At 42.7% G+C, this 26131-nt stretch overlaps 1 protein-coding gene across 1 annotated transcript in view; it reads right to left on the bottom strand.

Moving 5' to 3' along the window:
* LOC121594042 overlaps positions 1-25901 on the bottom strand; it is a 28334-nt gene extending 2433 nt beyond the window's left edge. Inside the window, exons 1-4 of the mRNA XM_041916910.1 lie at positions 24399-25901; positions 8975-9517; positions 8788-8892; positions 8597-8700 (exon numbers count right to left, since the gene is read on the bottom strand). Of these exons, the coding sequence (XP_041772844.1) occupies positions 8597-8700; positions 8788-8892; positions 8975-9517; positions 24399-25221 (1575 nt within the window). The 5' untranslated portion in view covers positions 25222-25901. The remainder of the gene's footprint in view (positions 1-8596; positions 8701-8787; positions 8893-8974; positions 9518-24398) is intronic.
* Between the last annotated feature and the right edge of the window lie 230 nt (positions 25902-26131).

Genomic DNA, 26131 nt, shown 5'->3' with positions numbered 1-26131 from the left:
CTACCAAATTGAACAAAATCTTGTATCGATACCGTGAACTTACAGAAATGCACCTCAAAATTGTAAAAGGTCAGCCCCCTCTAGTGGCAATACCTTCTCCAATACAATCATCGGCCTTTAACTCCACGAAATACAATCAAACTCACCCGAAACCATTCGATCCTAATGGTGTCCATCCAACTGTAATGTGCGAATTTGTACTTCTCATCAAGTCCGACGGCCCTCTGCTTGAAGGAATGATGGTGTTTGTTTGTTTAACCGTGCCTTTTATCGATCGTTTGCCATCCGTCATCGGATTTCAGTGCAAATTGATGCTGGCGCGAGCCGGCAACCATCGATCGGGTCGGACCCCGCCACAAAAAGTGCCACAAATCTGTGTCCACCTCCCTTTCGGTAGCGAATTCAATGTCCCGCGACTGTTTAATCAATGCTCAAATTTCATGGGTGGCCAAAAATCCCTTCACACGATGTGGGGCAAGCAGGCAGGGGGGTTTGACTTCAATTTTTATTATTTGTCCATTCCATTAGGCGGCCTTTGGGTTGCCTTCGCGTTGGTGCCCTAGCAACGCGAACGTCCCAAGCTAACACAATCGCCTCTGCAGCAACACAATCCAAGCAGCAGCCGGTGTGTACGAAGGCATGGCACACTTGAAACTTTTCACATTTGACAAGGAAGCTGTAGCGAAGGGCGGCCCCGAAAACATCAGTATCTGGCGTTGATCGATTTTTTCTTCCCCTTCTCCGTTCGGCAAACAAATACCCATTTCTGCCCATTTCTGCACAGTGTGCATGATTCGCACGGGAACGGAGAGAGCGAGAGAGAGAGAGAGCGAACAAAAAACGCAACACACTATCGCAACACAGCTTTGTGCTACACTATCTTACACTTTGCAACAAAGTTCAGGGCTTGCACAGAGTACACACTTTACTCCGGTTCCGGCAGTGGGAAAAACTTGCAACCGAACCGAACGGGGTGCTGCAACAAGGAAATTGCAATTACTCATAAACAGATCCCGGAAACCCACACCTCTCGCTGTGTCCCCTGCACGCAGTACGCACAAGACAACGCACCCAACCGGCACCGAAAAACGGGCGGCAGGACTTTGGGGGGGGGGGTGCCCAGAATAACTCGAAACAATTTCCTACAATTTCCCGCAGGCGATACAGGAAAGCAGGAAAGTGTCGTAGTCCGGGTTCTTGTCCATTCTCGCGGCGAGCGGGAGTGCGAAATGGATACACAGTGTGGCTGGAAAAACAATCAACATCATCATCATCATCATCACCATATCGCTTGAGCTAGTTGGAAAATGCTTTCGGTCACACACCGGGGCATACTTTTGTGACACGAGGACACGCCGACACCGGCACAATGGCACCAGAGAGAGCGCGCGCGAGGTGTAAATGCGTGCGTGCCGCATATAACTCAAAGCAATACATTCCCGCCTTTTCTCGTAACTGTCACCGGCAGACACTTTGGCCCGGGTGACAATTACGCTGAGGGTGGTGAGTTTTGTGTTGGATCTTTCCGGCCGCGGCCGGTTGGGGAGGGATTTGTGAATCAAGTCGGGAGGTGGGTGGATAGAGGAAAGAGAGTTTAGAGGGCAGTTTATGTTTGTATTTTTACCAGCTTCTAAATAACTCCTGCTCGTAAGAGGGATAGACGGCTGGTTTGAATGAATTTTGAGGATTTAGAATTGTATTCTGGGAATTAGCACTCTAGTTTATGGTCGCGTAAAGTGACGTTAGGATTATTTTGTTAGAAAATTTAAGATAATTTTAGCAATGGAGATTAGTATGGAGGAGCTCATGTCCAAAAAAATTGGAGAAACTTACTTAGAGGCTTATTATTTATGGAACACAATTGAAATTCAGGGATTAAATGTGCAGAAGTTACTGATGCCTAAAATATAAGCCTGTGAGCCTTGAAAAAGGATTTGAAGGTAATCATTCCATATAATGAGCAATTCACTTTAAAGAACCGATCGCGATTATCGAAGTTGTTAGGACTGATAACTTGATTAGGACGTTAGGGCGAAGATAGGACTCACATACACCTCTGGACATGGAAATCAGAGGATTATACCATACTCATGGAAGAATATTCTAATACGTATACTACAATGTCAAACTGTATCAATTGTAGCAATGATCTGAATATCGTCCAGCGAATCTAGTTCGTCATATTCTACGTCCCAGCACTGAACTACCCAGTCCTTAAAAATCGATCATGGCAGATGGTAAGATTGGGATAACGCATTGCGAGTGAACGGTGTAAGACTCTCTAGCAGTAGGTCAGCTATACGAATCGAATGTCATGTCTCACTCGGTGGGTACTTGCGAATAAAAATCCTGCTTCAAATTAAGAATTCAAATCAACATTTGGGTAACAATATCTGCAATATCTTCCGTCCTATAAACCTATACAAACCTATACTGTGGGATACGTGAGTGCGACATCATCTTCATTACTACTTTTTAAGTACAAAGCAGAAAATAGATGCAGACTAAACAAATGACTTTGGAGATCGATTATTGAGCCTACAATGATTGTACAACCCAGCTAAAGAACGTTTCAATTCAAGCTATTTCTATCCCAACTGCTATTGTTGGTGCCCTACATCCAACGTTTTTGAGGGCCTTTCCAGCCTTGAATAGACTGGTTATTTGAAATTTATTTAGATATTTTTAATGGTATTTCTATGTTAAAAAATGTGGTCTATCATTCACGAATTGAACTTAGGACCAAAAATACTTTCATCTTGAAATTAGCGTTCAAACACATAACTTTATCATTTCAAAATGTATAAAACATATGATTAGTTCTTGTCTCATAACAACAGCATCTATTGAATTCCAATCTTCTTGAATTTTTTAGATTTTATCACATCCGTACCTGTTCCCGTTATTGTGTCTTATTAAGTCGTTTCCAAAAAATCCCGCGCCAGAGCGAAGGCCCCAAGAAAACTTACTCACAACATACTGATGTGCTTGTTGTCAAAAGCGTTAACCGACATGTGCGTCGCACCATTACATCCATAGTTTAATACCAAACCCCAACAAATCACCCACTAGTAACCTACCCAAAACGACCGTTGAACCTAAATGGCGCTGAAATTTCTCCTCCCAGACATCATCGGACTCCAAACGCTTTAGCTACGCTTCCTGTTCTTCTTCTACAAGCTCGCTCCCTCAGCAACAAAGCAAATATTATCACCACACTCGAGCATCACTCGTGGGTTTTGATTGTGACGCATGCGGATCCCGGGTCCAATATTCATCCCAAACAATGGTTTCATCGCACCAAACAATAAAAAAAACCCCAGGAACAGTTTAAAAGTTGGAAAGTTTACCAAACAACTGTTGATAAATGAAGTGAAATCGAAAATTTGCATTTGCGTCAAACGGATGTACTTCTTGCGCAGAGTAGTACGATTTCGGAGGAACATTGTGGATGATCTTGAGCGCGTCTGCACGTTTGACGTTTTAGACACGATCCCTGAAAAAGCTGAAATCCCGGAACGAGACACACGCTTCAAGCATTGATTGGTTTTACAGCTGGCATTTTTGGTTGCTAATTTAATTAGTTTTAATCGATAGGTTGGAATGCACCACCGGGCTCTGTCGCTAATTGAGTGATGCTAAATAATTCTCACGCAGGGGCAAATATTGCGGTGACGTAGTTACTTTCGGTTTTCATTGTATGACAGATGAGGGTATTTCCGTGTATTCCATGTGAAGTGATTATTGATTTTATTGATTTGTTGTATTGATTTGACTAAAATTTTTTGGCCTTCGATTTGGCTTATTAAAAGCTTAAATAAAGCATAAATTAAGAAATTGGCCTGAGACTCGAAATGAGAAGAATAACAAACAAAATATTTTCCTTTGAACAAAAAGTGATGTTTTTTTGGCATAAGTTTCAATTCAATTCGATGATATACAAAGCATCAAAAAATCGAAAAACGCGCTCCAGATGTTGAACATTAATAATAATTGCCCCATCTTTTGACAGCATAATGCAACGAAAACCCCCCTAACCGAAGGAGTGAAACAGTTAAATCCTTCGCAAAGCAGAGCGATGACACTTCACAAATGCAAACCGCAAACCGTGTCCTTGCTACGACTCAATTCATCAGCCTTCAGAGTGCATTCCAAATATATCCTGACGAAAAAGTGTGACGGAAAAGTGGTAACGTTCAATTATCTAATTTTCAACTGCCGCACACCGTGAAGCGGACAAAATCTTGCTGTGGTGATCGATGAATTTTGACAACGTGTAATGTTTTGTTTTTGTGATCCTTTTTTGCTTCTACGGTGGCCTATAGACTCAACCACACGCCACAAAACCCCTCCAGGAGACAGATGCATTGGAAAGGATCACTAGGCCTTTGCCAACGTCATCGTAGTTATCGTAGTGTGAACCCCGTTTGTGTACGAATGCAAAGGCAACTGTAGTCCATCAGTCCCGGTCGGTTCAGTCTGTGTGTCATCATCATGTGAGTGTGCGTAATCACGCCAGAGACTTCCTGAGCACCTTGTGGTCTCATTTGTCATCGGCAAAATGAGAAAATCAATTACATTCGTTACGCGTCGAGCTTGGACCTGAAATCTGGTGTGCTGCAATTCGGTGCGCTTCTGCCTCATTTCCAGCGCTCGGGTGACTCAATCAATCATCCGTTCAAAACATCAAACCCAAGAGTAAGGAACAAAAAAACGCAACAACAATTTCCCACAGTGATTGCACTCTCTAGGACGTCTTTAGCCGCTCCACTCGAAAAGGATAATCAGCTAATCTGAGCAGCCTCCCGTTAAACGGTCTCTCGTTAAATTTACATTCCACAAAATCCCTGTACGCATCCCTACTTGTTTGTTCGCAGGCGATGATGGCCCTCGTGGGGTTTAATGTTCCTGTAAATAAACACACAACTAACACCCTCCACGCGCACTGTACTGTAAGCCACAAGCCGCAGGAAGAGCATTTTCACCGAAAACAATCGAAACTGCCGCCGGCAATGACAAGTAAATGGTTGAGAAGAATTCTACCCCATCTTGAATGCTCGGGGAACTACGTGTCCCGGTCGGTGGGTTGAAGGCTTCCCGATTTGCCGAGGGTGGTAATCAATTGCAGTGATGCTTATCCTCCCAAACTCCCGCACAGACGGTGGTGGTTAGCGGGGCTTGTTTTTTGTGTAACGGTTGAAATTCGGCCCAGGAACGGCACTTCTTGCAAGGAACGGCTGGGCCAGCTTGCCGCCACGTGCACCATGTATAGCGCTTACAGGGGTCGAACGGTCGATTAAGCATACATTTGTTATGCCAGCAACGTATGCATAGCAAGCGTTTGAGAGTGTACAGGGCAGTGGTGGTGATTGTTGCCCTGTTATCAAGTTATCAAGCTAAGTACTGTGTGTGCTAATATTGACCAAACTTGTTTGTGCGTTGGAGTGGTTTTGTTTATTTTATTAAAGACTTAAAGAAGCTGTTGAATAAACAGCAGAAGATTAAGATAACTGAATCATAATCGGATAAAGAAGCGGGGTAAATTGTTTAAACTTTCGAGGCATTGGGTGTATTTTTTTCTTGAAATTTTGTATATCCTGTTCGAAGGACCAAATGCTCAATGACGTAATAAGCTTTTACTTGATGAATACATGAGCGTTAAACTAACGTTATTTTCGTTTTGAGCTAGACTGAATTTTGTTTACTAAGTTTAACTAAGAATTTTGTTTACTAAGCTCTCCTATGTGCCAAAACTGATTCAAAAGTAATTAAAAAAAGTTTTTCTTTCATTCGTTAATTTATATTTCATCTTTTTGATCAAAGTTCTTGTTAGAAAATATAAATGATTTATATATTTATTTATTGTTTGCACTGTTGTATGCAAGTTTTTCTTTTGCAATATTTTTTAGCTTTGTAATCCTCTTCTACATTATCAACAACAATAATGACCATGATCCAACCTTTCTATTCTATTTTTTTAATTGTTTGTACAAAAAAAGGTTCAGTCACCTGTGATAATTCAATTAAACCTGGTGCTAACAAATGATTTCCTTCCTTTCATCATTGCATAATTTTCACACAATTATTTAAAAAAAACAGCCCACCCTCTTTCAGATAACTTTCTTCCGGTTTTTCTTTTACTAAAGAGAAATGACAGGAAAGGGGAGCACTAGCCGATGAAGCGATAGATTGGAAAATTAATGAACGATTAATTTTCCTCTCCCGCAAACCACAAACCAACTAGAATGAATGAAAACCCCCTTGCCCATGCGAAACGTGGACAAAAGTGGAAAAGGAATATTCATGAATTTATTGAAACATTCCGGCAGCTCCCATGGCCGCAGGACAGACGGTGAAGCAGTAAGTTTGCCCCGGACCGGGAGCGCACGTTAAAGAGAGATAGAGAGAGAGCGAAGGAAAATCCATTTCTGGCACGTTGAATCCTTGTGTGCTTCAAGCAAAAGAAGGGAAAAGGACGCAATTGCTGGAATCATTTCACGGATCATGATCATCAATGAGATTATTTCGCTTCCTTCTCACCACTCCCTCTCATACTCCCTCGTTGAATCCACCATGCGAGGCGAGTGAAAGAGAAAACATTTTATTCTGCCTTGGATGAGGACGGGGACACGAAGTCGAGAAAATCGGGAGAAGAAAGTGGGTGGAAAATATTCATTACGCTTCCACCGATAACAATCGGATTAAATCAATTTCCAGCATTATTCGGAGCAACCACCGAAGAGCACATAAAGACTCTCTCTCTTTCTTTCTCTTTCTGTTCCTCGTCTCGCAGATTTTTCGTTCTGGTGCTCGATTTTCCGTGAAGAAAAACAGAAACTCTCATACACACGAAAAGGGAGGAAAAAAGCGGGAAAAACATTATCAAAGTTGGAAAAATGTCATCTCCAGACGTGCGCTCTCGATGAGCGTGTGTATGTGCGTGTGGGTTTCTTCCATCCCTGCAGGCCGGAAGCGTGCGCACGGCGTGTGCATGGGCAAACCTATGTATGTGTCTGCGTGCATGTGTGTGTGGGAAAAAGAGAAAAAGAAACTGCCGCTTTCTCTGTTTCAGGAGTTTTTTTTCAGGAGCTCTCTCCTCATAAGTGAAGTAGGAAATAATCGTTTCTTTATTTGTCATGTCGTACACTGGTTGATTGTTTTTTTTTCTTCTCTCCTTTCCCATTAACAGAAAAGGAAAATCAAGAAAATGGAAGTGAAAAAGAGAAAGAAGACTTTTTTTTTCTTTTTTTCCCTTATACACTCCTCAGTTTTCCCGAGGAAACCGAGGTACGGTGGGCAAACTTTTCAATTTCCAAGCTCCTTCCAGCAAATGGGGAGGGTGAACCGGGGGAGCGGTTCGGTTCGGGCAAGCATGAAGTTAATGGCTTTTGGTTTTCTGGTCTTTTTCCAGTCGAGTGCAATCTCGGATTACGGTGCAGATTATCGCCGGTAGGAGGGATGGAGGTCGCCGGGCAAGAGAAAACGAGGGCCAACAGAGGGGCAAATACAAAGGGAGCAAAAAGTAAAGGGGATAACATTTTCAGAAGGAGGTTCATTTCTCAACACAAAGTCTTGTGCAGTCTTATGTGGGGCGTACAGAAAACGGTGACCACAACGGAACGTTTTTGTAGTCATCATTAATCAAGCATCGTGACCAATAGGAGGGCAAGGCCGGTTGGGAAAACTTTTGAAGAAACTGTGTTTCTATTATAAAGGCTCTAAAAGCTTGAGATTTATTTTGAAGTTTTTATTTTACTCCGGAATAAGTAACCGCGAAATTAAATCTCAAAACAAAACCCCAGCAACCTCGAAAAGCGCATTCAACTGGCCAGTCATTGCCCGGGCGGATGAGTTGGTAATAAAAACCCATTACCCTTTTCAGAAAACCACCCGACAACGACGACGATCATCGACAACACACAATCCATTAACGTGCCCCACAACACGAACGACTTTGACCATTAATCAGTGAAGAGTTGGATCCATTTTCTCCTGAAACCCCTCATCCGTCCCAAAACTTCCCATATTCGCTGGAAAATTCAAAGTTTTTCCTCAAAGAAACGGCTACGCAGACAAATCAGTGGACGTTCGAAAGACGAATACGACCCAAGCCAGGGCGAGTCTGCGCACTTTGCGCTACTCCCTCGAAAGTAGAGTGCTCCAGCCAAATAATACTAACCATCTCTTTCTCTCTGTTCTCTTCCTCTGTCCTCTGGTGGAGTGGGGGTTGCTGCCGAAAGTTTCGGCACAGTATATAGGCAGGCCATCTTTCTTTTTTCGCTCCCCCTTCCCGGTGGCGAGCGTTGATTTCAGTGAGTAAAATTCAGTTTTCTGAGGAGTTTTTTTTTGTTTGTTGGTGTGTGTTCCAGAAGATCTCACTTCTAGCCAGGGCGGAGCTACTGACTATGGATGTCAATAGCCGCGATGGCGCACCGGCAATAAAGAGCACACTAGCAGCTCCTACAGTGTGTCCCCCAACCAAGAGTCCGCCAACAATATGTTGTGTGGTCATTATTTGCGGGTTTTTTCCCGATGAGCAGAGCAATTCCCCAAATGGCATGAATAAATCATAACCCTCACTACGGATATATCTTACCTGCGAGTCCTTCAGGCCGAGCCGTTCCGCGAGCTTCTTCCGGTCCGGCTTGCTGATGTACTTCTGCAGCTGAAACCGCTTCTCCAGTCCCTTCCGTTGGGAGTCTGTAGGAAGAAAATAAATGAGTCGAAGAATAAGCGACTCAGTTGACATCCTGGTAAGATGTGTACTCCTCCCTTTATAAAACTTACCGGAAAAGACGGCCCGGCGCATCATCCCCCGGCGGGGCTTCCCTCGCGTCGAGTGTGCCCAGGGGAATCCCTGCCCGGGAGGTAGCGGGAAAACCTGTGGTCCACCTGGCAGAAGAGCAGAAGAGCGTACGCGTGTAATGACTGGACTCGCATGACGTCTTCACCGAATAGACTAGACCGAACTTACCTGGCATGTAAGGATTGCGGCAGTGGGCCAACAGCGAGTGCAGATGCGGATGGTTGAGGCTGTGGTGCAGAAAGGGCGTCGGTCGACTCGGAAGTGGTTTCGCAATGATTTTATTATCTCTCGGACCCGACCCGGTGGCCGACGGTTCCTGCAGTTCCGGGCTGTTGGGCAGGCTGCCCGACTCGCTCGTACTGTTGCTGCTGTTGCTGTTGTGCAGGTGGTGGTGGGGTCCACCACCACCACCACTACTGCTACTGCTGCTGTTGTTGGTTACATGTCCTCCAGTAGGGCTACCGTTGGGTCCAACGGTAAGATGTTGCTGCTGCTGCTGATGAGGTGATAGAGGATGTGTGCCCGGTTGATGATGGTGGTGATGATGATGATGCGGGTGATGGTGTGGATGATGATGATGCGGGGGTAATTGCTGGTGAGGATGATGCGGATGGTGCGGATGGGCGCCGAGGAAGGCCGGGTTCGCCAAGTGGTTCTGTTGGATCAGGTTCTGCTGAATGTAAGGCCAAAGGTGCTGTGGTTGAATAAATTCTGAAACGAATCCAAACCCAAAGAGACATTTTGAATATTCTAGATCTAACTGTTGTTTTTGCGATGGGCATCAGTGTCACCCAAGGTGGTTAAGCTTAAACCCCCGCGAAGGCCCAGAATGACCGCACAAGAGTTCAACGGGAAGTCAAACCATTGGGGATTCCCTACATTCAGTTCATGATCATAACAAACAACTCCATAAAGCCCAGAGTTCCAAAGTTTACATTAATACTTCGGTACTCTAAGAGGTGACATACATTCGCTTCTTGCTTGCGCTGTTGCGTCCCAAAATGTCCGGAAATAGTTGGCATGTTTTTGAGAGGTTTTTTTCTTCTTCTACGAGATCTAAACTCGCCGCTACGTATGACTTCTGGAAAGTACCGACCTTAACCCACAACTACGCAACGCTTCGCTGCTGACACTCAAACACACTTTACGACCTAAACGCACTAAAGGTGCCGACACTCGCGACACGTTAACGCTGGCTGGTGCAAAGTTTTCACATAAAAACTTCCGCGTTAACACCTTTGCCTCGGTACCGTGATCCCGTCTCGAGACGCAAGATAGCAGCCGCCGTCTTATTTCCTCATCACGACACAAAACTCCCTACCAAGAAACGCTTTCGGTTGGCACGCTAACGTCTTGGGGATGAATTTGGAACCGAACAGGCAGTGAAAAGCTATTTCCCAAAACCCTCATTTGCACGTTAAGATCCGTTTAGATTATTGTGGTTGATATGCTCGTATCTCTTTGGGACTCAATCAACGCGTCAAGTTCGGCGAGTTCAGGAACGGCAGCAGGCAGGCAGCGTGTTGTTTTGTTTCGCACAGAACAACATTCTAATCGACTAGTGCCTTTGTTCCTAATCCTTTCAGCGGGGGTGGGAAGGCTCCGGCTCCCCCATACCGACCGGATACTGACAAGTAAGCTGACGTGTGTGCTGGTAGAAGCTACCTATGCCCGCTCTTTGTTATTACATGTTACGCTAAATTTCCACCGCTCCACCTACTGCTAATGAGTGTGTGTGGATGTGCGGTTCACCTTTTAACGGGAGCCTTTTGGACTGACGCTGGCAGATGAGTTGATTGCAGGAAACGGTGCAAAACATCGGGCCGGCTAACTTTAACTCCGTGATGACGCGCCAGACAGTACCGGCGTGAGTACTGGAATTTGGAAGGCGCCTGGAGCCTTTTTCCCGCATTCGGGGAAACACGGTCGGAACAAGGGTACTTTGTGTGAAAGGCACGGCGAAATTATCATATTAGGATGTTTCAAATGCTAAATGAAGGATGCAAAGTGATGGTGGCAGATGCTGGAAGCACTTCAAAAATGACGAGCTCAGAGCGAGAACCGAAGAGCAGTGGCGGGTTTAGTTTTATCTGGTTTAGTGTGATACTGGGAAATGGATTGTAGATGATGTTTTAATTGATCATCTTTATTTTTCTTTTTTTCTAACCCATATTAGCTTGAACTGACTAAATTTTTCACGTACTGATCTATAGGTAAACGTTGAGAGGTAAATTTACAGTGTAAGGATGTTTGATTAATAATTGATTAATGATGTTTGTTGTTTGAGGTTTGATATCTTTAACCACGATAATGTTCTCTGCATATCTAAGATTATTTTTCTAACAAACCATTCTTAGCTTAACTTAATCAGCGATGGCTGAATAGTTGTATGTAACACATCTAAAGCAGTGAATTTGTGAGCTCTGATTTGTGTTCCTAGTTATAGAAGTATTTTTTAGTGTAACAAAACGATACTAAAACTGGGACAGTTTTTTTTTATACTCATTGAATTTTAAAGATTTTTGAAAATATAAATATATCTTTTACGGGGCTTTCACTTTCAAATGTGCGCCTGCAAGATGTTTTTCAACAGTCGTCACAAATTGTATTTTCTTCTGAATAAAATTTCAATTATTACCCTGGAAATTGGAAATTGATTCAGAAAACCTTGTAATTGTTTATCTGTCATAATAATTTAAAATCACCGCTAGTTACACGCAAAATCTATGTACGTAGAATAGTTCGTAGGCTGAAATTTTAGCCTGTCAGCTGTTTGCATTGTAGAGCAGATTTCGAGCAGCTTTCTAAGTGAGTATAATATACATATGGGCTTATCCCTAGGTGCATATATTTAGAAGGATGATTTTTATTACTTCTGTGCATTTGTCATGCCTCCAGAAAGCCTGTTTGAGCAAAAGTTTACATCAGTCCTTTGAAAGTGATGTTGAAATTTGTTTATAAAATATGCTATGAGACTACCTGGACGTATGAGACTACATACACTTTGATTCCAGGTTGCATTACCTGAACTCTTTAATGCACCTTGAGATAAATGAAAACATCACCTTGTTTTGCCATTTTTCGAGAAGATATTTGAATTTATTTCTAGCTTTGAGGCTAAAATAATCTAGACTGAAAATCACAGGCTAATTTTATGTGCGGTCTTGTATGGAGTGTTCACATGATTTCAGCCTCCGACTGTCAAACTCCATATAAAAAATCTGACTAGAATCGTGAAGGGCCCATAGACGGTCTTTTGCCATGTATGAACCAGCACTGCTAAGGATTACGCTGATAAATATGAAGTTACTTGAAAAACCCCATCATTATTGGGACTCTGTTGAATGCGATTCTGTCAAATGATATGATTATAAATTTAGATACCGTTATGCTTTAAATTACGGATAGCTTTAAATTCCGGACATTTAGCATGTTTTTTTTATTGCATTGCTTCATATCTAGTCGTTGGCCATGCCGCTTTTTTATTTTATATAATGGCCATGATGTGCTAGAATCTAATAAAAATGTGTCTGACCCCTAGTAGGCTCTGATGCCACAGTAAATAAATATTTTCTGTCGGTCAGTTTATCACCAGAGGCTTTCTTAACAGTTTTGGTTTGAAGCAATATGTTGGGTTTGAACCCACACCAGTGTTATTTCTTCGATAATTCCTTTTAAACGCGTCTACGTGCATTGAAATACATCGGAATCTATAGTGGAATTGGTTATCAACGCGAAAACAATAGTGTTTTATCATATTGTGGTCTGAATTTCATTAAAACACGTATTTAATAGTGTCCAGAATTCGGAGCATTATTGTTTAGCTTGGTTTTAATTCCGGACAGCCGAAGTAGATTGTGATAAATTTGATAAAACTAAGTTTTTTTCACAGCGATATTAACAAGAACAAAGTTTCAGTGATATTAATAAAACAACGATATTTGATTATACATGTACCCAATGCCTTAACGGTCGTACAGGAAAGATCTTCGAATCGCGCAGCAGTACTTCGGTTCAATGCAAGAGGAAACCCGCACGCAAACCCCATTGTCGGTAAGACCATCATCCTGTCGACCTAGGAGGACAATGACCCTCATAATTTGTAGTTCGTACGTAAATATAAGTTAAAAAAGTGTAGTGTGTGTGTGTTAATATAAATATTATAAATGAAATTTTGAGGCTGTCCGGGATATGAATTGTTTTTCGTCCGTAATTTGAAACATGAGCTCGAAACTGTCCGGAATATGAATCAAAATTTCGTTGCAGTTTCATGAATTTGAGTTTTGAGTAAATTTATTGGAAATCCTAGTTTTTTCCTCAATTGTAGAAGGTTTGCTTCAGTAAATTGAGTTATGCTGAGGTATGACGAATTAAATAATAATTAATGAGAAATTATTACATGCCTTAAGTGTCCGTAATTCAAAGCAGTACGGTAAATGCGAAAGAAAATGTCACACTAATCGATTGGGCTTAGTTAAGGTCAGTTCAGATTTAATATTTCGTTGGATCTATTGTTGCTTTATCATTATTACAAAAGTATCTCAAAGAAAGATGCTGCCACAAACGGTTGGATGGATTTTGCAAGTACCATGTAGAAGAAATTTGAATTGTGTAGCTACGTTTCAATACTTTGTCCTTGCTAATTTAAAAATGGGCAATTAAAACAAAAATAAACAAAAATAAAAATAATGAAAAATTGAACCAGCCGAGCTACTTTTTGAATACATTCGATTGATTGATTGTTGTTCAATTACAGACAACATATTTGAAGTGAACTCGAGTGACACTTCGTGTTTCTGATATCCAAGTCATGCTATATTTAAGCTGCTATGTTTCGAACTGCTTCTAAAATACTGCTCGTTTTACCACACTCAGCAAAGGTAACGATCGTTAATCAACAAACCCGTACAACAGCAATCCTTCGAACCGCACCTTTCAAGCATCAATTGCGATCCTTCTCAAAAGAACCCACAAAAAAGGATGATGCCAAAGTTGCTCAATTTTCTATTCAATCCTTGTCCTAATCTGTTACAAAAACAACGTGTCTGCCTAAACTTCCGTCGGTGTACGGAGCCCGTACAGCAATCACTATTAAAAAAGGACGTTAAGTGAGCAGAGCAAAACCGAACGCCATCCCGGAGCAGGCCCCGTCTAAGGCTGGGCTGTAAAAACATTGGATTATAATCATGTTTAAATTATTGTCTCGATTGGCCGCGTAAAGCTGCTCGATAGAGTGTGGCTTAACCGGTATAGGGCGGTGGTGTGTGTGTGTGTGTTTGTGATTCTGTGTGATTCTGGTATTTCCAGCTGGTTGCTAAAAACCCCTCGGGGCCACCGAGATACTTGCCCACCGGGAACGGGAATATCCTCCTTTTTTGACATGGCTCGTGGTGTGTTTCAACGCTCCAGCATAAGGACGAATGTGTGTGTGTGTGTGTGCTGAATTGTTATTATTGTACTTTGAAAACTAAAGGGACCCGCCGTTTGCCGGCCCGTTCACGGGGCGTAACTTTGCACGCTTCAACGTGCGATCGATGATCCCGGGACTTTCCGGGATGTCTTCAATCAAACGGTTCTCGGGTGTGGCGGGAATGGGCACCACGCGCGTTTCCGCACCACCATCATCCTCTGCTTTTTTATTGCTTATTTCTAACGATTTAACGATTATTGTTGTGCCACTGGTGCATAAAGTGCGTCTGGCAGTGTTTTTTTTTCAACTGTGCTTTTATTGTTCTTCAATGTTTTTACTGATTTGCGCAAAAACTGCAGCTCGGGAGGGGTAGAGAAAAGGGGACGGACGGCGAACCACCGAAAATGGACTGTCAATGTGGTGTGTCGAGGTGATTAAACGCAGTTATATGATCAATTGATGGGACGCCCCGGGAAGTGCAAATTTGGAAGGACTGTTTTTTTTTTCAATGTTTCTTTTCCATTGGCAATGTGTTTTCCTTTTCATTGTAGTTGGGCTTTACTTTTATGGCAGCAGCTTTTATCCACACTGTGGTTGTGTTTTTAATCCATAAAATGATAAATTGAAGTGCTGGATGAAGGTTCTGCTGACAGTTTAACAATTACTATGAATAAAAGAAGCAGTGTGTTGAAGTGTTTGCATTGAACAAAAATGTGTGTTTTTGTTAAGTTAGCTGAACATGTACCTGAAACCCAAACACAGCATACAAATCCAGCAAACTTCTAACTATGACGTCAGTTGCTCAACCCCTTCCAAGGCCTCCCACAAGCAAAGAGGCTCCTAACAATGTCTCTACTGTAATGCTTGCAGCATAATTAATATGCAATTAATTAAGCACATCATAACCGTGTTTTTCACCGAAATGGTAGACCACAAACTGGCTCGGACACACGTGGCTCCAGAACCCTCCCTTGAAAAAGCAAACCACGAAATAAATGGCGCCACTCATTCGTCGCCTGTCATCCCGAAAACGACAGCACAAAAAGTGCTTCGCACTCCGGTCCACTCCAGCCTCAAGCTCGAGCCATCGTGTATTACATTAACAAATTACCGGTGATATAATTTATATGCATCGCAGCCAAAACAACACACACGCACACACACACACACATAACTACCCATTGTTGCAGTTTTGGGCCTGCATTTGCATCCCTGTCAGTGGAGGTGGTGAAGATGCGGGATGATTTTTCGTGAAACAATATTTACAACAAAAAAGAGCATGTTAACCATTTCCCCGAACATTGCTCAAAGGGTTGTGGAGATGTTCGGTTGGAGGTTGTTTTTTTTTGTTTCGTTCTCTGGTTGACATGTTTTACAAACTCTCTCGTAGGTTTGGAGAGCTTCCAACAAAACACACTTCACCGGAACAGTGCTCGAAGCTCTTGGGAAAAGGCCATCAAGTATTATGTAGAACACACAAGAGCACATGCTTTGGCAAAAATCAAAACCAGCGAAAAGTGAAATAATATAGAAAAATTAATTCGTTAGCATAGAGTGACATCAAAGTAAATAAAATAACAAGGTCATAAAAGTACCTTGGAGAGGACAAAGCAAAATAAAAAAAAATAAAAAAAAAACAATGAAAACATACAAATGAAAATAAACTAACAATGTGTAAATGAATTTGCAATACAACATCCGCGTATACGAACATTGACAAAAAAAAGATTGATAAAGATATAAAAGAATGGAAACACAATGAAACAGATAAAAACCCTAATAGAATATAGATCATGAACAAAAACAAAATCAAATTTTGTAAAAGAGCATAAACGAAAATAGAAACAATTCAAAAGCATGACAGAGTGTATGAAAATAGTTGCAAAAAAAAGTTAAAAATAAAATAATCAAACATACAACAAACAAAAACGCCCAAAAATCTGCAACAATTTAAATAACACATTCCGTGCGCCCAAAAATGTTACTCTCGTCCCTCACCCGTCCACCCATTCCGCCGGGAGGACACAGACTTGTACGCGCGTTATAAATATTCATTACAATCATGTAGCTGAACGGAAGCATCACACACGCACCTCGTTCCATCCTTTTTATCACTATCAGTATTCCATCAAATGGACATTTACAAGGCTGGCTCGCGTGTGTGTGTGAGTGTGTGTGTTTATTTTTTATGTTATTATATCCACCACGCATAAATAATACACGCCGGCAAAAACCGCAACATTGGACAGCAGGCGGACAAAAAAACACCGGAGCCTGGCGTTTGGAGGTTTTGGACACATCCGCCACCCACAGGCCTTTGCGGGGAAAAGGGTTGGAACAAATTGAATCATTTAAATCACTTCAAGCCTTGTAATTCACACACACACACTCACACGCACACGCCTATTTGGTTTACCACGAAGTGCAGCGGGATGAGCTAGCCGATTTTAAAGAGCGCTTGAAAGGCTTTAATTCTAGCGATGGGCTTGTTTTAATTGCACTTTTATGCAGCTCACTTCTTGCTGCTGCAGCCACTTCATGTCGCAGAAAACCATTTTCCCCGCCACTATTTACACACTTACTTGACTTCGCCCCGTACTGCCCCCGTCATAAACAGATCGTTTATTCATTTTGAATTTCTCATTTAAAGGGCAACTTTTTCGTTTTTGACTTGGGTGCAAAGTATCATTTGGTGAAGAAAACTTTCTCCTTAAACAGAAACTTTTTCTCCCCATCGGTAGGTTTTGTTGTGCTTGTTTTTTTCCACAGTGAAAATATCGATTTTGGGGCTTTTCGTAGTCATGTGACACAGACAGACAGAGCGAAAGGCATGCGATCATCGTAATCATTACCGCCATTTGCCAAGTTTTCCGGTCCTTAGGCCTTAGCTCCCAAACAGTTCTTAACGGAACGCTCTCAGCCGCTCTGCTGTATACGCGACGGCCATCTATGCATTGGCAAGGAGGCAAAATGGTAGAAAATTCACTCACACTAGGTGAATGCGCCCCCACAACACACCATCTATTGCTGAAACATATGCTCGGTCCTAAATTGAGTTAAACGAGAAAAACACTTAGCACGTAAACTGTACCAGATTTTGACTCCACAAAATGTCGAGCTGTTGGTATGCTGTTCTCCCCTCCCACCTGCTTTACGGCGCTGCGTGAGGCGACTGCTGCTGCTGCTGCTACGCCTAGTCCAAAAGACATAAAGTCAGAGCGCCCCTTCCCTTGTGCCTGGCACGCTACAAACACTCTCCCACCCGGTGTGTGTGTGTGTGTGTCGGAAGAAAAACACCGAAAAAGCGGCCCCACAGAACAAAACGACCAAAGATATTTCTCCCCCGTCCCCGGCTCCCGGAAAATCTGAAGCGTCGTCGTCGTCGTCGAAGGGTGGAAAATAATATAATTTGCGTCAGCTGGCGGCTCACTTAGAGGATCGTTCGGCACCACCACCACCACCACAGCCGTGCTGTAGTCGGGCGGGAAAGTTGAGTTGTCGAATGAAATTGGCACCGCCGTTCGGTGTTTCCCCGAGAAGGAATGCGCCAGTCTTGCTTGCCAGACCTCTTGCTTCATTTTCCACTGCAACAAAAAATACACACTTAGTGCAGGCGGAAAGGAAGGCTACAGGGGAAGAAACGGAACAGCTCGTTAGCAGTATGAACATGTTCATACGCCTGATGTGATTTTCTAGCACCGCACGTTTTGCTCCCCCAGATCGAACCCGTTTTGCTTTTGCGAGGCACGTTAAATACCCTTCACATGAACGCGCATTTCGCATCTTAAGCCTCTCGCCAAATGGCATGGAGAATGGGGGAGGAGAGAGTTTTGGCCCCATCCCCAAGGAGAGAGCAATTTTTGGAGCAACTCCAGTGTCCAGAGAATCCAAGAGTTTGCGACGCCAGACGGTTTGCCCAAATTTCGACACCCCGGGTAGCCATTATGTGGTCATCGGGTTCATTCGCTAGATGTGTTTATAATTTCATGTGCACGTCACACGATGCGTACCTCGATGCGGTCGGTGCTCTTTTTCTTCTTCTTCTCCGGGAGCTAAGGACACCGTGTAACACATTTCCGTCCGACAACGGAACAACCCGGTCTCATCCAGCCGGAAGTCTGTCCGAATAGCCCTAGCAGCAAGGGAAAGCCAATCGAAGCCAAGTACACTAGCAACGACGACGGCAACCGACGACAAAGATGATGATGATGATGGGCCGTTTTTCCAATGTTTTTTCCCTCCCTTCGCCACTTTCGAGCCGGCCGACCGACGGTGCAAATCGATCCCGATTCTTCGCATCCCGAAAATCTGTCACTTGCAGACGCCGATAATCATAAACGAGCGCTTAAGAACGATCGGAACCATTGGGTAGCGGCGCGCACACTGCCACACCTTCGCTTAACTTTTTCAAACCCACAGCAAACACGGGCAGTACCTTTTCGGTGCAGCACCTTCGAAACGAGACCTTGGAACACCATGGGTGTCGGAAGAAAAACCACACACACACACACACACACCCCGAAATTCGTCACCTCTCTCGGTGCCTTCCGAAATTCTGAAAATCAAAGCGATATAAATTAGCTTTCCCTCCACCATTTCCATCCAACGGGAGTCAGACACTTTTGATAGCCTCATTTTGCCCAGGAAGGGAAGAAATTAATGCAGGAAGCTGCCCCGGCTCCAAGATTGGTGGCTGTTTAAACGGAAGCGGCAATACACAGCACAACGGTCAGCAGCAACAGGGCAGGGTGAGACGCCCCGAAAATAAGTGTGGTATAAATTATCCGGCAGCACATAATCAATTTCATCCGGGCTGCCAGGTTGCCAGGTTCTGGATGTTTGGCAGCTTTCGGGCTTTCGGTACGCATGCCTCGGTTGGAGGAGCTGGGTGATTTTGTTTTCCGGTGATAAAGAAGAAAAAATATAGCAAACCTATTTAGTCAGTTTTTCTCTTTAAGTGAAGGAAATCGATTGTTGATGGACTGGCAGTATTAGAAGCATTAGTGCGAGTGGTGATATTGGTTGTTGGATGTGATTTTTTATCCATTCCGAGGAGACATTTTAATAGGAGAGGAACGAGAATGACTAAAATATAGTTTGCAGCAAAATAATGACACATTTGCTGGAGTTAGGTGTTGGTATCATGGGTGGAAACAGATCATGGATAGTTTGAACTCCTCATGAATGTACTAGCTTTTTTTTAAGTTGCTTATACAAATAGGTAGAAAATCTCATGTTCATAATCATGATTTAGTTGTATTCTACATTCAAAGTAGATGGTAAATCATATGAATCAATTTTAATGTAAATAGTAGTCTATTTAGTATTATTATTTTTCGTTACGTTAAGCTAGATTAAGCTACCAAACGGCAAAAGCGAAGACACTAAATCTCGAAACCTTATAGCTGATACTCATGTAAAATATTATCAAATCAAATTTAATATAATGAGTCAATTAAACATTTTTTCAGTTACAATTTTGCTATCTCTCTCTCTCTCTCTCTCTCTCTCTCTCTCTCTCTTTCTATCTCTCTGTCTCTCTCTCTCTTTCTCTCTCTCTCTCGCTCTCTGCACATGCAAGAAAAGCACATGCAAGAACCGATTTATTCCGGTTAAAAAAACATTAAAATGCATTAGTCGTAAATGTAGCAGAAGGTGCTTTTTTATGCTTGCTATTAGGTAACTTTCCACGGAAAAGTTGTTTGATGGCTATTTTTCCCCTCCCATCGCCATAAAATCCATTTTAGCGAATCTTTTTGCGCTTTCAGGACACGATTATTTTATGAATTAGATCATGACCATTTTAGCAACATACATACATGCAATTGTATAGGTTTTCACCGTTTTGTAATTACTCAAAACACTTAAACACATGCTCTTCTATGGCCAGGGATCACAACATTAGCTTTATATAATAAAATACACAGTTTTTATTTGCTCCTATCAAAAGATTACATTTGCTATTTAACGTGCCATCCAGTCAACAGCGGATAGTGAAAATAGCACGAAAAAGATTCGCCGAACTTTGCTCAATTTTCCATTGTTATGCGAACGGTTATTTTGTCCGGAGTGTTGGTAGTTTTGAAACAGTTTGTCTTGAAAATGTTGTAAAATAAAACATTTTGCCTTACTTTTTTTTATTTTGCACGTACATAGTCGGTTATGTACATTACAATATAGGGTTTGAATAGATTACCATCTAAAACAGGGTTAAAATGTTTTCTGTAATGCTCAATTTGCACCATACGTTGCGCACAAAAAAGGCATGTAAAACAAATAATAGTTCAAACAATTTCTGAAGTTTTCTATCTTATCCAGCAGTTTCCATAGATTTTAGTTGTTGCTGTTTTTCTAGAGTTATAAGATGCTTTTCTTCACAATAACTAAAATTAATCACATGTTTCAGAAATGCTGGGGCATTACCATTACCTTGTGTAAACGATTCAATAATATTCAAAAAAAAATCAGTAAGTAATCACTGCTTTATTTATAGTAAAACATTTTACTATTTTTCAAATGTATGCAATGATTGTTCAAAATGATTGAAAAAGGTTGTGCAAAATTAATCAATACCTGTATTCATATTTAATAAATAATTTGTTTTAACGTAAGGCTAATTATGACTCTACGGTAAATTATTGAAAGTTTGAACATTAGGATACAAAATAAACAATACAGTTACGTATTTGTCTGCATAAAACTTTGCTAAAATTCTCTAGAAACGTATATACCTGTTTTTTCACAAAATTCTCGTAATATTACTGAATGTCCTAAAGCATCCCGAATTGTGTCTTTACTAGTTTAATTCTTAAATATTGTGCAACACACAACATACAAAATTAAGATATAGTTTCTCGATTTCACGTATTTTGTCTAACTGTTAACTAACCACAAAAAGTTATAATTGCAAAGCCACCAAGCAAATAAATATATCAGCCATCGACTAGCCTTACGTCAATCATCCATCCAGGATGACGTTCGGTGGATTCCCGACAGCCCACTCACCCCGAAAAACAAGTTGTTAAACAGCGGGAAAGTTCTAGTGCGCAAAATGTACCGCACACGTACTCTCCACACGCATTTCAGGAATCAAATGACGGGTGCATAAAAATCAAACAAAACCAATCAACCAATCCCGACGCGGTACGGCATGCGTTCGGTTCGACGTGCGTACGACCGCAACACGCCGATCGAAACTGCCGCATACCATCGACTGATTATCGACTCGGCCAGTTGTTGTTCATCTATTTGTATAAATGAGGTGTTAATTGCATATAAATTATTCCCATCCCAACGGTGGACGGAGGCCGAAACCACGTCGACCGGCACCACTGTCGACTGGACCGGACCGGGGATGATAAACTGCTTCAACTGTTCCAAACGCTCACACACCGTACAGCATGTGTGTGTGTGTGCGAGTACTGCTATGACTCTCGATGCCTCAAGTAGTGCGGCGACAAATGAGCAGTGCAACGGTGGACATAATTGAAAGCGATGCAACCGGTGGTAGCATCCCTATGTGTGTGCATCGGATGCAACCGAGATCCTCACTGGGGACGGTGCGCTTGTTCATCAGCTACGCTTACACGCGTACCGGACGGTGATGATGCTGCCGCTGTCCTGCCGTGGAATGAGCAAAACTGCATCCCAGCCGCAACCTGCATACGGTGTGGTGGCGGAGGGTGGCTGCATGAAATCAGATCATAATAATTACACACGCCAATCCGATAATGGGGGGATGATCAGGACAATCGCCGGGGGTCCGATTTCTACGTTTCAGTACCAGAGTGAAAATGAGGAATAATGTTCTTTCGACGGCCACGATGGGTTTTTCCAACGGGTTGTGGCTTGGAATGGCCTTTCGGAAGAGTAAAGCAGGGGTCGAAAAACGCTGACACGCAAAATGGTTATTTTTGAGGCTTTTTGATGCATAAAAACGATGCCAGTGATTGGTGATAATTGTGATCGTTTACCAAAGAGTCGTTGAAATTTAAGTATGATAAGTTGTACTAGGCTAGAAATCAAGGATGAGATAATATTAAACAACGACTGTGCAATACATTTAGAAAACGTTTTAAAATCATCATTAGTTATAACGGTTTTTTTTTTCATATCGTACAGCATCAGAAAGGAAACAAACTTACAAAGTATTGTACAATCAAATGGACATAAAAATAATGAACTTGATTTATCAACAAAATCATTAATCCAGCAGAGCAAATTGCAAAAATACATGCAAATGTTAAATTGTTATGTGGTTTGATCATTCTCTTGCTTGCTTTAAGATATGAATTCGTTTCATTGTACCCTTTATAGCAATTTGGTTTGAAAAGATATTGGCATCAAAAATATTGCATAAAAGATTAAACGTTTTGATTTTAATATGAAACTGTTTTGATCTCTTCAAATTAACTACAAAATCCGCCAATTCATTTGACCATACACAAAATCATACGTTCACATGCAAGAACTTTCTGCAAAATCTAAGTGGTTATTTCTGGTGATATAAATAATACAATAAACTAATAATAATAAATGGAGATATAGAGAATTTAAGCTTATTGGCCTCATCCGCCTCTTTAAATTGAAAGTGGAACCTAATCTTAAAATCTAACATTCTTCTTTGTAAGTCATTTGAGGCTATCAGGTTTACATAAAGCGTTTGTTAGAGTAAATAACTTTATAAATGATAGTAATAGACACGGAGAATGATCTGAAGACTTTTTGCGATTGATGGATTCCCTCGCCCCTGGTACTTACGCCCACCACAAAAAGACTGGACCATCAAAAATCAGCTTCGGCTGGTTACAATAGTCTTATTGTAAACCGTCATTTTGCTGCAAAAATACCTCAACCACCATCTGATCTACACTGTCAGATCAGTAGAAAACAGCTGTGAAATTTACTCCAGCATCGACAATAGTGCCATCCGACTACCAGACCATACCTCAATCTTTACCTTAGAAGCAATAGCCCTGGTTATTGCTGCTGATGAAGGCCTACGTAGAGACAAACCCAACGTGATCTTCACAGACAGTGCAAGTGTTCTTAAAGCACTTGAATCTGGAACCAACCGTGACCCGAACTTCCAACAACTATGCAATATACCGAATTCTGCATCTGCTGGTTTCCTGGTCTTACAGGTATTCAGGGAAACGAAATAGCAGACCGATTAGCCAACGCAGGACGTAATAACTCGGCCTGCTGCCATAACACTCTTCCACGCCGTAATTTCATTTGCCTTAGCAAATCCATCATCACCAATAGCAATTAATGAAGTCAACAGATAATAATTTAAAGTAATTCGAAACTACCCAGTATAAGGCAATTTGCCACTATCATCAGAAGAATGTTAGATTAATTAAATTAAAAAAGGTGAATGAGGCCAATCGGCTCAAAGTCTCTATAAAATTAAAAATAAATTGATTTCCGAAGAAGAACATGCAAACGCTCGATATTTTACGTACATTGTTTAATTTTTAGATCAATTTCTGGTTTATTTCAACAACATGCCCATCATGGGTTCAAGTCCCATTTGGATATCATCTCCCAAATTGAAGGATTGACTAAAGGGTGCTAAAGAGTTCACGAATAAGTCTGTCTTTGTCCGTCCCAACGTATGAGTGATATTCCCAAGACCTAGACCATCAATGATTGTTCGGCTAAATGAGAATAATATGGTGATGATCCTTCTTAATGCCCATATTTTCTAATCCAAACTGCATCTAAACTGTGCACAACTGCTCACAGATATATTTTATTCTGCTGTCATAGAAGATCGACTTTTAATACATCGTTTGTTGAAACTAGCGACATGGTTTGTTGGTTTCTCTTTAAATCGATCTCTCTTTACGCCGTAGATCTTTTAGAAGCAGATCTTAGAGAGCCTTCACTGTGAGGACACAAAAGAAATGAAATGAGGACGAATAGTAGAGCACTATTTTGCTTTGCAGAAGGGAATGTGAACAACAAGATACTACAACGACGCTAGGAAAACACCACATTTAGACCAAAGAATCCCTGTATGCTGTTACGGGTTTAGCTCTTTCTATGGATTCATGATCCTTTGAAGTTAGGCTACGAGTTCTAAAATGCACAGCATAAGTAGGAAGTTCAATTCTCATGCCAGCCCATGAGTAGGCTTTTATCACGCTCCAACACTCTCACATCAAACACACTTACCATTCCTAACTTTAACGCACTCCTTCCTGTCGCCCAGTATGGCGGACACACTGAACTTCAGCACCGGTTTGCTGCTCTCCTTCAGGATGGTCTGCTTCCCCGGCACCACGTACTCCCCGAACCCGCACTTTTCACAACGAAACTCGTACTCACTACCAATCCCCTCACCGTCACCGCCACGCCGCTCGGCCACAACACCGTCGCACTCCTCCTCCTCCTTGCTGTGATTGTTGTTATTTTCCCCCGCCCGCTTATCTCCCCCACCGTCCCCACCGACCACCATGGGACTGCCATCCCGAGCGGCCGGGTTCAGGTCCGCCTGGCAGTGGCCACACTTGGCACAGACAAAATCCATCGGCTCCAGCGCCGCCACACCGTCCGCGTCCGGGTGGGCTCGAAACGTTGCACCTGGTCGTCTCACACCCGCACTGAGGGAAACCGGAGGTCCGGCCGCCGGCAGCTCGTCGTCCGAGAATGAGGACGAATTGTGATGATGCTGCTGCTGTTGCTGCTGCTGCTGCTGCTGCTGCACCAACAGTGCATGATGGTGATGGTGGTGATGGAGATGATGGTGATGGAGCTGCAGCTGATGTTCGCTCGCCGGATGGTGCATACTGTGGAAGCTTTTCGGCGAGTCACACAGACTGCTGGAGTCTTTCGGTTCGTCAAACTCGTCACTGTCCGAGATGGAGGCTAGCGAGCCGACATCACCGTGCGTCGCGCCCAGCGTTGCGTGCACCGGGCTGGAGCCGTGGTCGCTCGGAGAGTCCTTGCCCTGCAGCAGACTGTCCACCATGAACGCTGTCGACATGGCCGTGGACATGATTGTACTCACACCTCCCGAAAAAAATCGGGATGTTTTTGTCAATTTTTACACTACAAGCGCGAACTTTGCACGAAGAACATTGGGATTAAAAGAAGAGAACAGACACGGACTGAAACACACACACACACACACACACACACACTGCAATTTACACTTTGCAAAACATAATTCGAACACTTTAAAAACAATTTCTATTCCACGAGCACTGGTTTTCTTTGCAGGATCTTCTCCACCGATTGTATCAAAAGAAGTAAAATCACACTTCTCACGACCTACTGGGACTTTGCTGCATTGATCAGAAAGTAATCGGAAATTGCACACTACGGTTGCTTTAATTGCAAAACCAATAAATAACTAATCGCTACTGCTACCAACAAACACCCGAGAGGACCACCAACTGCGGCCGACACGCCACACACACTGCACCAAAACGACACTGCGCGCTTCCTTCGCGGCTCCTCCGTAATAGGGACGACTTGGACTCGGCACCGTACAGGACGACTCAACGCTAGCGAATGGGCTGTGTAACAACCGAGAACCCTTGTCCCATAGGCCACACCGGTTGCATTTGGTTCCCGCACACAAACCAAGGTACGTACAGCATCCGTTACGACGGATGACGGCGGCGATGATGATGACGCCGTGCCGTGCGCCCGTGGTCGTCCTCAATTCATATTCATCACCCTGTGAAGCAGCAAGCGCTCCGTACGTAATCTCAACCCCGTGATTTGCTCTCAGCCATCGTCATCAGCATCATCATGATTTCCATCGTCAGCATCATCGGGATTCATTTGCTCAATCTCACTCCTCCTTTCTCGGGCGAAGGATATTCGCACGGCGCGCAAGAGAAGGACAACTGAGCGTCGAAAAAGGGACGTAAAGAGCATGCCGGTCGCGCGTCCGGTCG

This window comes from Anopheles merus, chromosome 2L, assembly GCF_017562075.2.
Source record: "Anopheles merus strain MAF chromosome 2L, AmerM5.1, whole genome shotgun sequence".
Lineage (NCBI taxonomy): Eukaryota > Metazoa > Arthropoda > Insecta > Diptera > Culicidae > Anopheles > Anopheles merus.
This window is presented reverse-complemented; position numbering and strand designations above follow the sequence as displayed.